The 14,969-nt window shown below is 35.6% G+C and overlaps 1 protein-coding gene across 6 annotated transcripts in view; it reads right to left on the bottom strand.

Moving 5' to 3' along the window:
* HERC2 (HECT and RLD domain containing E3 ubiquitin protein ligase 2) overlaps positions 1 to 14,969 on the bottom strand; it is a 111,697-nt gene that overhangs the window by 48,442 nt on the left and 48,286 nt on the right. For all 6 annotated transcript variants that reach the window (XM_035315121.1, XM_035315145.1, XM_035315135.1 and 3 more), the window contains exons 28-50: positions 14,407 to 14,539; positions 14,170 to 14,297; positions 13,858 to 14,053; positions 13,136 to 13,272; positions 12,493 to 12,666; positions 12,256 to 12,392; positions 12,019 to 12,170; positions 11,419 to 11,610; positions 10,492 to 10,679; positions 9,808 to 10,000; positions 9,041 to 9,223; positions 8,295 to 8,479; positions 7,095 to 7,242; positions 6,803 to 6,999; positions 6,346 to 6,576; positions 5,533 to 5,668; positions 4,819 to 4,962; positions 2,670 to 2,812; positions 2,191 to 2,458; positions 1,894 to 2,036; positions 710 to 808; positions 450 to 618; positions 213 to 338 (exon numbers count right to left, since the gene is read on the bottom strand). In XM_035315121.1, the coding sequence (XP_035171012.1) occupies positions 213 to 338; positions 450 to 618; positions 710 to 808; positions 1,894 to 2,036; positions 2,191 to 2,458; positions 2,670 to 2,812; positions 4,819 to 4,962; positions 5,533 to 5,668; positions 6,346 to 6,576; positions 6,803 to 6,999; positions 7,095 to 7,242; positions 8,295 to 8,479; positions 9,041 to 9,223; positions 9,808 to 10,000; positions 10,492 to 10,679; positions 11,419 to 11,610; positions 12,019 to 12,170; positions 12,256 to 12,392; positions 12,493 to 12,666; positions 13,136 to 13,272; positions 13,858 to 14,053; positions 14,170 to 14,297; positions 14,407 to 14,539 (3,802 nt within the window). The remainder of the gene's footprint in view (positions 1 to 212; positions 339 to 449; positions 619 to 709; positions 809 to 1,893; positions 2,037 to 2,190; positions 2,459 to 2,669; positions 2,813 to 4,818; positions 4,963 to 5,532; positions 5,669 to 6,345; positions 6,577 to 6,802; positions 7,000 to 7,094; positions 7,243 to 8,294; positions 8,480 to 9,040; positions 9,224 to 9,807; positions 10,001 to 10,491; positions 10,680 to 11,418; positions 11,611 to 12,018; positions 12,171 to 12,255; positions 12,393 to 12,492; positions 12,667 to 13,135; positions 13,273 to 13,857; positions 14,054 to 14,169; positions 14,298 to 14,406; positions 14,540 to 14,969) is intronic.

Genomic DNA, 14,969 nt, shown 5'->3' with positions numbered 1-14,969 from the left:
GAATGCAGCAGCTCAAAAAAGTACTGGGTAGCCAGAGTGCATGTCTCTAAACCCATCGCGGACATCACATACATTCTATTCTTACCATCAGTAAGAGAGAAATCACAACAGTGTGATTTCTAAGTGTCTAAAAGATTCTATCCTTAAACACTGCAGAAAGTCTGTGTGTTTTCCAATTTTATCTCCCATGCCCCATTTTGAATATACATTACCTTTGACAACTCCCACACTCCGGTGAGTAACAGATCCCCATTTGTATTTGGGTGTGGTAACAGAGGTTTTCACTCGCACTTTGTCACCTATCTTGATATGAGAGGCAGAACTCTGTGGTGGGAAACCTAGCAGTTGCAAGAATAAATGCATGGTAAGTACTTCTTTCCATCCCCAAAATTAATCTCCCTTAGTGTATCATTCAAGCTTTTTATTAAAAAAGTTATCAGTGAACTTACCTAAAAGCTCGACATGGATATATCTGACCCAGTAAGTACCACCCTTCTGTTGCCAATCACACTGTACATTGAGGTCATGCAAGCCATCTCGATCCAATTTAATAACTTTGCCAACATCTCCTTCACAAACCTCCTCATAGGTTCTGCAGCACCTAACCATCATCCCCACCTACAGAAAAAGAACCATGAAGTTCCAGAGCTCTGCACCTTCTGTACCAGAAGGAAAGTATTTTCCATACAGCTTTCATCACCATGCTTACCTGAATATTCTCTCTCACATACACAGCATAATCATCATTACTTAAGAAATCAGCTCGCTTCTTATAGGTCTGGCTCTCTGTTACAACAGCACCATTTGACTGGAAAAAAAAATACAAGAAAAATATATTTACAAAATTTGTTTTCAATTCAGATAAATAGAATTGTTAGCACAAAATGAAGATTATCCAATAGAAAAACAACATCATATCTAAGTTACATGCCAAAATGGGAAAAATCTTCAACCAGTCAACTCTATAGGGCTAGCACTCATGATCTACTTTAAAGCTTAATTTCCAGAATGACTTGCCAAGCTGTAAATTTTCAAGATTTGTAGAAAAAAATCTGTAAGTTGCTTGTATGAAATCTGTTTGCCAAGGAATATTAGTGCAAAAAGGATTTGTGAGTAATCTACTTAGCCTTATATACACATTCACATTCCACTCCTTAGGTTGTGTGTATGCAGAGGAAAAAATCAAAACAGTGTTTGAATAGTAGTCTCTTACCTAGATTACATTACTGTTTGGGTTTTTTGTTATATAATAGAATCAGATTTTCCCTTAGAAAAACAAGCTGGTGACAGATGGAATATCATTCCTTTCAAGATGTATTTTTTAAAAAGACTGAGAATTACTGGATTCCAGATATAATACGATTTTTTAGAAAAACGTGTTACATTAAAGCAGTCACAATCAAAAGGCTTTTTTTGTTTTGTTTTGTTTTTTTTGCCAATAACTGAAAACAGTTGTTATAAGGAAAAGATAAGTTATTTCACTGGCATCTTTTTGCCATTTATTACTAATCATTAGTTATGCTTTGTTACCAACATTTTACTTTTCAGCCAAAGGAAGAAAAAAATAAACCAAAGGAGTCCTTTACAAATATAACTCTATAGCACAGACTGGTTTACATGAAACAGACTAACTATCAGGGATTCACAGAGTTACTGATAGTTAACGATAAACCTGCATTCCAATCCTCCTCCTACTCATACATATATTTACAGATTATTCTTGAGATCTTTTATGGTAAATTTTAGGAACTTATGGCCAACGTGGTCTTTTTTTTAGTCTTGAAAGCCTGGAACAGCACAATGTTCTTGAACTCTAACCAAGTTCATAAAAGGAAAGAATTACAATTTATAGTCAGCTAGCATTTCTTACTTTGTAGTAACCCGGGTACTTACCACAGGGCAAGCAGCTTCAGCTTCTTCAACTTCCTCTGTTATTTCTTCATCTGAATATTCGTCGGAGACAGTATCAGCATCAGAGAGATCAGTAATTTGAACATCAGGGTGATCCAACAACCAGCCAACCAGGGCTTCCACTCCTAATACAGAAAACAAATATAGTCTGTTACTGAGGGATTCTCTAGCATTCTCAGGATTCTATCCAAAGAGAGAAGAGTTGCTCCCTTGTTAAGTAGCATTTTAATCTGTTAGCAAAATTTCCTTTAACATCATTAATTTAACAAAATGAAATACCTGGTAACCCAGAAGCACTTCCAGAGGTTCCAGACAGAGATTTTAATGCAAATTCAATGTTTTTCCTAGGAAATCCCATTTCCATAAGTTGAACTACAATGGGAAGCGGTGGAATTGGAGATTGCTTGCGTTTCTTCACTTTTGTGGGCCGGATATGCTGCACTGTGATGGGTGTTGTAGCCTCACTGGAGCTACAGTCTTCAAACACGGGAGTTGAAGGATGTGTAGATTCTACTGCCAGATACTGACATACTGCCAAAGCAGCAGCCTGAATGAGAACAAACTCATTAGTCTAAGTAAAACCAACATACTTAGTAATACTGTTTGTGTGTGTGTGCATCTGAAATTAAACATTATTTATTAAAAAGGGGTTCAGTGCCACTTTTTAACGTATAGCTTAACAAGTTTCAATAGGAATGTGATTTAGAAAGGGTTATTTCTTAAGTTACTTCTTAGCAGAAAAGACAGAGCGACTCTACCTCAAGCTCTTGTTTGTCAAATATTGCTTTCACAGGTGATGGTTGCGTAGCAGCTGTCAAAAGTTGCTGTAAAAGTATCATGGGAGGCTGAGGTCCTTCAGGAGACATATCTCCTATGTCAGGAGAGGCAGCTGCTCCATCCTCTTGAAACAAAAACATTATTTTAACCAAAACCATGTAATACCAGTCCATCAGAGGACTTATTTTGGAGCCAGAATAAGTCATATCAGTACATCAAACATATTGTTACTTCTCACATATTTCTTCTCCACAGGAAGCACGTGTTTAAGATTAAATCCTGTGTGCCACACTTCCATACAGAAAGTGAACCAGGAATTTGTAGATCATGAACGCCAGTTTTACAGAAATTTTCTAGAGCATGTCTAGCAGAAACTGCTCAAGCAACTTGTCAACTGACCTTTTTACAACAACTTTGTTATACAGAGGTCCACAATAAACTACTTTATTAAGATAGTTAACAACCTCTTCTTATTGATCCTAAAACCATGGTTCCTACTTTCTGGACTAAGTCATCTCCCTCTCTAATACACCTCATGGGAAGAGTTCCCAATAAGTATTCATTGCCCCTTCAAATGAATATACCTTTTTTGAATCCACTGCCTCTCAATTCTGCCATTTTTATATTTTACATTCATGTTGGCATAAACATTCATGTTTCCTCAATCTTTACTGTGGTATTTTAGAAGTGTTCTCACTCTTCACTGAACTCCAAAAAAAAAACAACATATTTGAAACAGTCACAGAGCAGCTATAGTCGTCATTCACTTAATGCTGTCCAGTTTGGGGTATTTTTGCTCATTTGCTTTTAAAAGTTTTTTTTTCCCCTGCCTTAAAAAACTGATGGTAAAAAAAAAAAAAAGTTCAATTTCTGTAAGAAAACTGGTAACTCTGTTGACTTAAAATTTGTTAACTAAAAATAAAACTAAAAATATATAAACTGAACAAACATTCATATATTTAAAGAAATGCTTCAGAAGTTCCCAAAAAGTTAAAATAAACTAGAAGGGAACCAATAACTATACTGAAGGATGGCAGAGTTATTTCCTTTATTCTTATGTGTAAAATGAATGTACACAGAAAATTAATTCAAATTAATTAAAACTACAGTTCTTTAAAGTCCTCTTGAGGTTCTGCTTAAGATGTTATACCTTGGTACCTGTTGTTCTGGAAATTGCAAAGAATTTTAATTCAAAGGACTAGTTAAGTGACATTTCATACTTTAAGCTTTGAACCATAAAAAGCAAACATGGCAAAAACAACCTAATACTTTTTTTTTTAATAAAAAATCTGGCCTAACACTAATTATAGAAAACCTACAAATTTAGCTAACTCCAATATTTAAACTTCAAACACTTGACCCACTTATTTTGCAAAGCCAAAGTTAAAAAGTCAAAGTGTATTTATGATGGACACATTCAACTCCTGCATGTGACACAAGCCTTGCTCGGGCTTATGAATCGCAGTAGGCCTCAATGTGACTATTCCCTAAACTGGGCAGCTCATTAATAATAAAGCACCTGGTGAACGCTCACAGCCATGACCACGATCAAAAGGGGTACTAGCCCCAGAACAGATGACCAACTGAAAACCCTTACAAAGAAATAAAGAATTGTATTCAGAGGTCAAAAACAATGCAGTAAGACTAAGTTTGACTGTGAGCCAATCATTTTATCCTATAAATACAGCAGTCAGAGAAAGCTTAATTTGACCTCTCCTTGCTGAAGCAGCAGGCTGCATGGCAGAGACCTCCCCTTGGGCAGAGATGCCTCTTAAGGTTACTCCTCAAGGTCAAGAGATCCTTCCTCTGCTTCATGGCGAGTGAAACTTAAATCTTTAGAACGTACCTAATTTATATTAAGATTGAGCAACTCAAACATGCAGTAGACTAATCACCGTGATCAATAAACCAAATTGCTGCCATACCACTAGAACTGCATAAGTGTTGAATATCTCCTGTGACAGCTTTTACTATACATAGTTGAAGCATTCTTGAAGTCTAATATGTAAATTTTAGACTTTACAGGGCAAATCTAATTTCTAACCTACAACTGCCATTAGCAAGGGTTACAGTCAATGTACTCTAACACCCAAGTGAACAGTGACACACTCAGATTGCATTTCAGAATACCTGCAGGATTTAATGCACTCTCCTGAACAGCTGGCTGAGATAAGATCTGCCGTAGTGTATCCTGATGAGAGAGCAGAGCTCGGCCTGCTTTTAGTATGTACAGCTTTAATTGCTGGCATCTCAGCAGATCCAAATCCACTTGACCTATCAGAAGCACAAAGCAGCCATTAGCACTGTGAATCTTTTGTATTACAGAAGAAAGGCTATATTCATACAACCTCAGTCCAAAAATCAGTTTAAATCCTAACTGTACGAAAACTTGTAAAGTGCTATTGACGTATGAGTTACTTTGGACTATACCTGGATAAGAAGTTTGCACACATTCTGTGACGTGTGATACAAAAAAAACACCACCTTTCTGTTTTTCACACCTCAGACAACCATACAGCTCATATATGGTACAGTAAGTGCAGTTAAGATGCTATAGGTAGGCAGCAGTTAAACCAATTCAATACAAGAAGACCAGCCCCAAACCATATTTACATTTTCTCACTTAAGTAAGAACAGCATCCCAGTTGCAGTGCAGGGCAATTCATCTCCTAGCTAAACTAGTCTCATAAGTGCATGTTATTCAATGTCAATTAAGAAAAAAGGTAAGGTTACAGACATTTATTTTTAATACATGTTTGCTGTTAACAGCATTTTTCCCAGAGAATATTGAGCCCTTTAAGGAGAAAACAAAAGCAAAGAAAGCAAAAGAAAAAAAACTTGTACCTGAAAGACCCTGATTGGGAGACTTCATTCTGTGTTTTTCTATTTTACTTCCAGCCAGGTTTACTAGTTGAGCCCAAATGGACAGCATAGGTTCAGTGAAAGGCAGGTTGTTTACATTAAAAGCCACAACTGGAAGCTGAAGAGCGGGAAGAGAACCAGACAAAACCAAAAAAAAAAATACTCATTAGCATTTTACAAAATCCTACCAAGTCATTCAGATGTTTGAATGGTTATTAACTGAGGAAGAGGAAAAAGTAGGACCTGATCAAGAACAGTAAGACAGAAACAACTGGAGAGGAGCTTCCCTACCAATCTCCTAAACTTGTATTTGTACCACATAATCCCAGGTATGCTCAGTGAAGAGGCAAGACACAGTTAAAGCAAGGAAGAACTACAGTCCCTGAAGCGGACCAGGCACTTCGGCTGTGCTTTCTGTCAAGTCATATTAACCAATTTGAAATTAAGATTCAAGTGAAAAGATGTAAGAGTTTCTACATTAGTTAGCAAATAAAATGAAAGACAAATAAGCAAGCTCTTTTCACGTAAGCAATATAAATCACGTTGTTAGGATTTGGGATTTTACAAGTCAAAGAAGTTCAGCTCAAATACCCTTTCCTCACCTCCCCAACAAATGAAGGCATTAATGACCCAACAGAGGCTTGCATCAGTATCATCTTAGATTAGCATTCAGAGCATTGCAGGTCTTGAATGTCCATGTATTTAACCCAAGGAAAAGATTTTCTTTGCACCAAATGAAAGTTTTCACAAAGCTATACCCTTCCCTGTATTAAAGCCTCAATAAAGCTAACTTACTGGTTTTAGTTGGTTCAGAGGGCACACTCTACACGTTCGCATGTCATAGAACTGCACCGTGATTTTCCCTTTTGGCGTGATGCGTGTCACCGTGCCTTCTCCAAATTCATCATGAACCACTTGACCACCCAGTCTCAAGCGACTGTCTATGCCACCGATCACGGCTAACACTGCCATTAGGCCTCCCACCTCTGGGTTCTCGGTGTCAGGGAAGTAGTCATCCAAAAGGGCCTAAGAAAGAACAGTACAATTAACTGTAGGGAGAAAACAGACTTCTTTCTGCTTTAAAATACGAGGTCAATTAAACACACTTTAATTTAAAGATTACAACACAAATATATATATATATATATAAATTTAAAAATGGTTTCAAAATTAAGCTTAATATTGTTTACATTTATTATTTCAAAATAAATATTGCTATAAAAATGAGCTTATTTTAAAACGTGGAAACTACCCCTTCTGACTGTTTTCCTGCAAAGATGTGGGTGATGGAGGTTAGCTGAGAGTTGATGTACTTGTTTATGAGTCCATTCCACTGGCTTAGCGAATGGAGCGTCCTCAGCAGTGCCACTATCTCTTCTGCTAAAGTACTACTGTGAGTTGCAGTTAGAGATGCTTGGGGCCTGGCCTTTCTCCTTCTCAGAGTAGATTCTGAAAAGATGTAGAAATTGCATGAAGTAATCATTTTAACGCATGCATTTCCTATGAAAAAAAAAAAAAAAAGCCTTTGGAAAAATTTCCTCTACCTCTGAGTAGTGGGATATCTGAAGAACAAGTACTAAGCAGGCTGCCTAAAAAGCCAAACAGTTTTTCCACAAGAAATTTCATGTCTCTTGCTCGTTCATTTTTATCCCAGGATGGAAGTACTGCTTTCAATAAATGTACAGCAAGAATCTAAAAAAGAGAACAAAACTGTTATTCCATTCTAAGTCTCCAAATATTACGAAAATTCTCAAACATTAAATACAGAAGAAAGAACACTTAACAAGTTAGCCTTCCTTTGCATTTTTTTTTCTACAGTACCAATTTTGCTAGAATCTCTCGTTGCAAACCTCTTTCAATAATACAACTTTTTAAAACCTGAAAGTCTCATCTTTTCCTTGTTACTAAGCTAAATGTTGGCATGTGAGGAATGTTCGTTTCTCCCAAGTACTCTCTGAACAGCACCGATAACTATAATGCTCTAAGTCCTGGATGACGACAGAAGGCTCACTAGATGAAAAATACTGACAAGAAATCACTGGAAGCTCACAAAAAAAAAGTGCACAGGCCTTTATGATACCAGATTTAAGTTAAAAAAACCTCTGATATCTCTATCAAGGAATAGATTAAGATTTCTTCATCCCCAAGTCTTAAAATTTGGAAGAGTTACTCCATTATAAAGGTGCTGTTCAATCTCAGGAAAAAGGCATTAAAAGATGTTAAGAAAAAGTAGGAAAAAAGACAAAAATATACCGAAATTAGATGCAAAGATGAGCTTTTTTTAAGACTGCAATTAAAACAGTAACAATAGTTTAACATGGAAGGAAGACAGTAGATAATACATAAGTTGATACCTTTAAAATGAAATCACACCTTTTTCTTTATCATTTTTCTCTCTTCTCTTTATTCAACTTCTAGGAAATGTTGCATTGGCTCTCTAGAGCATGTTTTTGGAATGCTGTTTTGACCTCACAACTGCACAAAACTTTCAGGCTTTCAATAGAACAAGGGAGCCTTAATGGCCCTGAACATTCAAAATCTTTACAGATACTTTACAACGCTTAAACAATGAACCCTCAATATAAACAGTTAACTTTCTTTTTCCCAATTAATCAAAAACTTGTTTAAGGACTTTTCCCAACTTGTTTCTTTTTTCATGCCTCTTTTTTTTTTTTTTTTTTTAAGACAACTAAGATCTACTAAATTCATGGCCTATCAAAGTCATTTGGAAATGCAAGCATTACCTGTCTTTGTAGTGAAGCAGCAGTGAAAGATTCATGCCCCTCGACAATTTTCATGAGCAAAGTTATCCACTGAGAGGTACTGAGAGTGCTGCACATCTGAGGCATGAGTGCTATACTTCGAATGAATCCCAACGTGCACCAGCTCCTATGCTGTTCTTTATAAACTAATTTATTTGGCAAGGAAGCTAAAAATAGAAAGACATATATATAACAGTTGACTTTTCCATCAGCTACATAATTCTGTGTATACTACGGGCTTGGGTTTTTTGGACAAAGCCTAACATTGAGCTATTAAACTCCTTATATGAGCTAGGAACTTCAATTTTACAGACTGCAACTAATTTTCCTAAATATGCCTCCAAAACAATTCTCATCTTTATATTGTTTCCTCATCTCAAGTAGTTAACAGCATTACTCTTGAAATTACAAAGCAAGGAAATGAATACAATACACCCAGTCACACTGCTCCCCCCAAACACAAGACAACTGCTAAGAAATTCATTACCAAAAACAATCACATATATATCCTAATGCTCAACATCTCACACACTTCTCCTGCTACTTCTGCTTATAGTCTATGAAAGCTCAAGATTATTTGTTTTTGTTAACAATTCAAGTTTTTAAGGACCAAAAATGCATTTTCTATTGAAAGAAGAAAAACTAGTAACAGAAAATTTACAAAGTTCTAAGAAAAAAACACAAAACAGAAGCACACAGCTGAATCAGACTATGTTAATTTAAAATACCTGATTTATCTATTGTTCCACTTTCCACAAGCATACGGAGTAGACCACACAAAGTCCTAGTAGCATCACTTTGCATGACTTCAGCATGGACACCAGCAGAGAGACACAGTGTCTGCAAGAGGTTCACGGTACTTGTCAGCATCATGGAAGTAGGGTGAAGATTTCTTTCAACTTGTTCTCCTTCTGAAGGGAGACACAGAAGGCAAAGATATACATTAATACCAAGTCAATCTATTTCATAAAAAAATCTGAAATAATCAAAACGTTAGCAATTCATGGTTAATATTTTTAGATTATTTGACACGAAGATAAGGGATAAGTATAAGCCAGGTATTTTGTACAAATATTTTCAATTTATACTCTGGCAGTAAACTATTTAGAAGAAATTCAGAACGCAGTGCTGACAATAGGTAAGAAAGTGACTAGACCATATAATTAGGCCATTTAAAATCCAAACTTTAGAATAGCATTAGAATAAGTTCAAACATATACCTCCTGAGACCAGTAAAACTATTTCACTTGAGTAATCATGATTTCTTCAGCCCATAAATAGGCAACAAATATGATACTAAGCTTTCTATCCACCTTTCTCATGATAAATGTATTTTCAGAAAGATTCTAGCCAGAAATCTAGACCTATTAAACTAGCCTTTTTGATCTAGCATTTTCTCGTGAAAGCAGCTTTTTTCATATTATAAGATGTCAATTTTGGAATTCAACTAACACCCTGCCTTCAGTTTGTTGGTTTTTCTTTGTTTTGTTTTTACCAGAATCATCCTCAGTGTCTGAATCTTCGGTTGTGGGCTGTGCTGCCGGTGGTGGCTCAGCTAGTTTGAGATCATATTTTCCCTCTTTCCCCATTCTGTAAGAATTTGTGCTTCCAGTGTCCCACTGTACTCTAATCCAGCCATCTTCTCCCAGTTCCCCAATCACACGACCCAAACCTGGAGGAGGCCCATCCTGACAAAAGAGAGAGCCTCAAGTTATACAAACAATGTCATTTCACACTCGAAGTTCATAAAGCAATAATTCTATTGATCTTTATTGCTGCTAACCTAATGTTTAGGTAGTAAACTTTCAATAACGTTTTAAAATTCATCATAAAGTTTAAAACATTTCACAATCTTCTAGAGAAATTATCGCAGTGAACTCCAGCAACATTAATATTATAAACTTTAATCTATTCTACAACATACTATGTAAGTACCACACACCTAGTTAGAATTGCATAATCTTGTAGCAAATTTGATCCAATCTCATTCTAAATCATGAATCAAACATTCTCACTAGAAAAAGAATTCTCATCTCCAAAACCAAAATTAAACAAATACTTAATCTATTTTATGTTAACTCTCCAAGTCTTGAAAATATAAAATTGCCTTTAACATTTGAACATTTAAAAAAATTACAAACTTTAGATTTTAACACACCATGTACGGAATAAGTTGTACCTGATCACCCCATTTCCAGTCTACCCCTCTCACCACTCTGGTACCAATTTTCATCATGGCTGCCAGCTCTGGTCCAGAAACAGGGAGCTGAACTGGTGTAGTTTCCTTTCTTGACTCTTCTAGGACCGTAGCAGAAGCTCCATGAGAAGAAGCAATCATATCTTCTTCAATGTTATCAGAACTAGGTCCTATAAAAAAATGGAGCTGTTATTTTTAAGTCATTCTTTTGTCACACTTAAACCTTGCAGAACATCAGGTCTGTAGCTCAAAACAATAATAAATAGGAAAGCTGACTAACCAGGTGACAGCTGAGCTTTTTAGAAAATTAGAATGTAATGATTTTTAATGAACAGTGCTTCATATTGAGAAGTAAGTGACGTTATAATGATGAGGCTAATAGCTAAGTCATTCTAGTAATGGAACTTTTTTGGGAAAACGTTCATATGAATACTCAAGTTAAGTAAAATAATAAGTATTTCCCATTGTCTAGGAAAACCAATTTAAAAAAAGCAGAAAAACGAATCAGGTCAAAACAACACAGTATTTTTTGTAAAAAATTTAACAAAGGAAGATTCTAGCTTAAATATACAGACTGGGAATGGTTTTAATAGGTAGAGGAGACAAAACTGAATGTACTGCAAGCATTGTCACTTCCAAATTATTGCAAACAAGGACCAAGGCAAAAGTTTAGGGAAAAAAATCACAACTGAATAAAGGCTGTAATCAAACTGTCTTCCCTCTCAATCACATTTACAGTTCCTTTTTTTTTGTTTTCCTTTTTTGGTTATTCTTTTGGGAGAAGGACTGGTAGCAGGAGTAAAGGTGTACAGCTTTAAGTATTACATTTAAGCAGCAAAGTTCTGTAATTTGGGTATGACAACATGTAAACTTGATTTCTTCCAAACAAAATGAAACCAGACTTCGTACCTATCAGCCGCAGTGTAGTTTGCGTCAATGCTAGCATGCCAGAGTTGAGGAGAAGGCTCAAGGTATTAGCACCATGCTGCAGTGTCAACATGTTGAGCATGACCAGCAGGAAACGTGCTTGTGGAATAGTTCCAAGACTTGGTCCTGCTGGATTCTCATTAGTAATTGTTTGCAGAGGAACAGGCTGCACACCTAATACAGAAGTAATATAAGTAGCAAAGTCAGTTGACACTAGGAAGCTAAAGTAAAATACAAATTTGTTTGATTGGTGGCTTAAAATATGTCTTGATTCCACACTTGGCTTTAAGAATTTACAAACTGAGCTTCCAAGAACTTCTTACATCTTAGATTTTAACAGTAAAATGTCACTAATGAGTAATCAAATCACCTGTTGCTGGAAAAACAGCAACGTTCTCAAACACTGAAAAGCGAGTTGGGGGTGGGGAAACAATACACAGAAAGAAGGTCAAAATATTTCTTAACACAAAACAAGGGAATTAATTTTAGAATTTCAACTACTGGGAACTTCAAAGAATGCAATGATGTTAGTTTAAAACAGTGTTCTCCCCAGCCAACAGCAAAAAGAAAAAAAGTATTCACCTAATTCCTTAAATTTCGCATTGGCATCTAATAAGATGTTCCGGACATTCTGAATAGCCCATGCATACAACTTTCCAAAAGTTACTTCTAGGAGCATTCTGTTAAAAGGTGGGATGAGATCAACATCCTTCAAGCAGTCAGTAAGAGGTTCCCTTCATATAAGAAAAACAACAAGCAAAAAGTAAGCATTTTTTCACTGAAGAAATGTGAAAGCAAAATCTTTTTAAAAAGTTTTACCCTATATTAGCTCCTTCTGGAATAAGCCTCTGCCATCCACAGAACATAGCATACTGCACAGATGGGAGCAAAAAACTCTTTGTTGCCAATTTCAGAATAGTATCTATTCCCTCCAGACGAACTTCTGCTCTTTCCAGCTGCAAAAGGTAAAAAAAAAAAAAAAAAAAAAAAATAAATTAAAAAAGTTATACTTATGTAAATTGCTAATATGTGAATGCCCATTTTCATCCACTTTACCTGCTTTAATAAACATTTCCTCATTTTTTCGACATCTACTGGCTCTTCTTTAAGTGCAAATTCAACAATAGTGTTAAGGAGGGCAGACTGTGGATACAAGCCTTGGACATTTTGTTTCAGCCATTTGTACTTGTGGACACCTGTAACTGTACTCAAAATTGGCTGCCACTTATCCTGTAAAACAGGAAAGTAGCATGTTAAACAAGTTAAATTACTGAAAACAAGTTACTTCACATAAACCCGGAAAAAAATCTTCAAAGACAGTAAAGAATTTAATATTATTTCTAACTCTTACCTTGTTTACAATTGCTACATACAATTTCAAATGCATCACTATTCAAAAAAGTAGTAAGTCATCATAATTTTATGCTGAAATGAAGCTTTATTTGAACACTAAGTTATCAATAATCTTATAATTTGAGAAGGTATATCTTTACATATGCTAAATATGCACGTAGTATAATACACAAGATTATTTTTATGAATTATTCCAAGTTTAACTAAATCAGTGTGCCATACTCTTTAGTCACATATCCCAAACCACATTATCAGAATATTGTCAGTTTATTGCAATCATTGCTTTAACTAATATTTTTTCCTCTTCTTGTTTTTATTCATAAGGTTGATTTATCTGATATCCTACCTTGGGTGATTTGATTGGTATGGGCCTTTTATCTATAGGTACAGGACTGTGAGGTACAACACAGGTTTCTTCTAAATCACTCTCTTCGTTTCCAATTTTGGATTCTTCTACATCAGCAGATTCAGATTTTTTTGGCACTAAAAATAAAAAGTTACTCCTTTGTGTAACCTGGTAGCATTTACAGTAGCGTATTTTTAGGTTTGATATTTTTAGGTTTGCATGATAACCTGAGCATACAGAACATTTAAGATCTGCCTGGGATAAAATGGAAGGGTACTTAGGTAAACGCTAGCTATTACAAAATTAGTTCTGGTATTATCTACAATATGCTTATATCTTTCAGATGAACTTCAAAAGCACCTGAGTGTTTTTCACGTAATTGCTTTCCAGGTGAACAGTTCTTTGACCACATTGCTTTAATACAACATGATTTTTAATAAGATACCACTTCTAGTTAAGGTGTACTAAAACCAAATCAGGACTGGTAATTTTAATATGCTGGAACTCAAAGAAGCATGCCTCACCTAAACTTGTCTCTCTCATCTGCCTGCCTTTGCCCTAGGAACTGATGTATAACCCTTGATTTTGAAATCATGGATATGTAACAGAAAGCAAGGTTTTGATGTTTTAGCTAACAGAAAATAGTCTCAAAAAGCAGTATACTCTGGAACGAATTTAATTTTCCCTCTTCCAAAGAAAATACGATATTAATGTTGCCTTACCTCTCTTTTTCCTTTTTTCTCTAATTATTTTCTGAACTACTCTCCGCCACCGGGGCAAGGAACTCAGAAGTTTAAATTTAGACATTATAGAGAGATCATTGCAAACTGCAGGACGTAGCTCATTGAACAAGAATCTCAAACGTTCAATGACAGGAGCACAAACTTCCTTGTAAGAGCGCCCTTGTTCTTGATGGGTCTATAAAAGGCATTGAAAGATTAAATCATTATGTGGTATACAATTAAAAAAAGAATAAGCAACTTTTTAAATAAAACAAATCAAATAATCTAAATTTCACTAGGTAAGAGACTTACCTTAATCAGTGAGCATTTTGCTTGGTAGACAACACGACACACATCCACTACGGATTTTGGTAAGGTTTTGTGTTTTACCTGGTCAACTCCAAGGGTACCAGGATGAACAAGAGACAATGCCACATGACCTTAACGAGAAAAGACAATTTCTGAACATGCATTTCCAAAATCATGAGTAGTAGAGTTCAAACCAGTGCAAAACGTATTCTGGAACAGCTATACCACAAGCCTACCTACCCAAATCTTCATGCTTCAGAAGACAACATAATAACAAACGTCCTACTTCTTCCACAGGATGTTCAGGAGGGAATGTGATTGGTGTTGTTAAGTGACACTGTTTACAATATCTCTCTATTTGACACAAGAAGTCCTACAGAAACACAAAAAAGCCACTATTTAGCTTTGTTTTTAAATACAATGAAAGGATCTAACTCCAGCCAGCATTTAAATAGCTGGTTTACGCAACCTGAACTAGATGGTACTCAGAAATTGGAGACACCACACAGTATATAACTACTTAATACACAGTAATTACAACCCAATACTACAAAGAATACTTTGTATCACTCATCTTGTAAAAAGACCAACACTGCTACAGGTAACAAAGCTACTATTACCTCTGGATAACTGGAAGTGAGCACAGTCTGTCAATACTTCTAAAGCCTGATATCACAAGTAATGCATTATTTATTTTTTTTGTAAGAATACACTTACAACGTTTAGTTCCCAACACGAAAATTCAAAAAGAAAAAACTGTACTGTTACGTTATCAAGTGAATTTTTATCCATTAACGTTATTC

The sequence above is a fragment of the Oxyura jamaicensis genome, chromosome 1 (genome assembly GCF_011077185.1).
Source record: "Oxyura jamaicensis isolate SHBP4307 breed ruddy duck chromosome 1, BPBGC_Ojam_1.0, whole genome shotgun sequence".
In the NCBI taxonomy this organism is placed as follows: Eukaryota; Metazoa; Chordata; class Aves; order Anseriformes; family Anatidae; genus Oxyura; species Oxyura jamaicensis.
The sequence above is the reverse complement of the archived record's forward strand: the minus strand, read 5'-3'. Positions and strand labels throughout refer to the sequence as shown.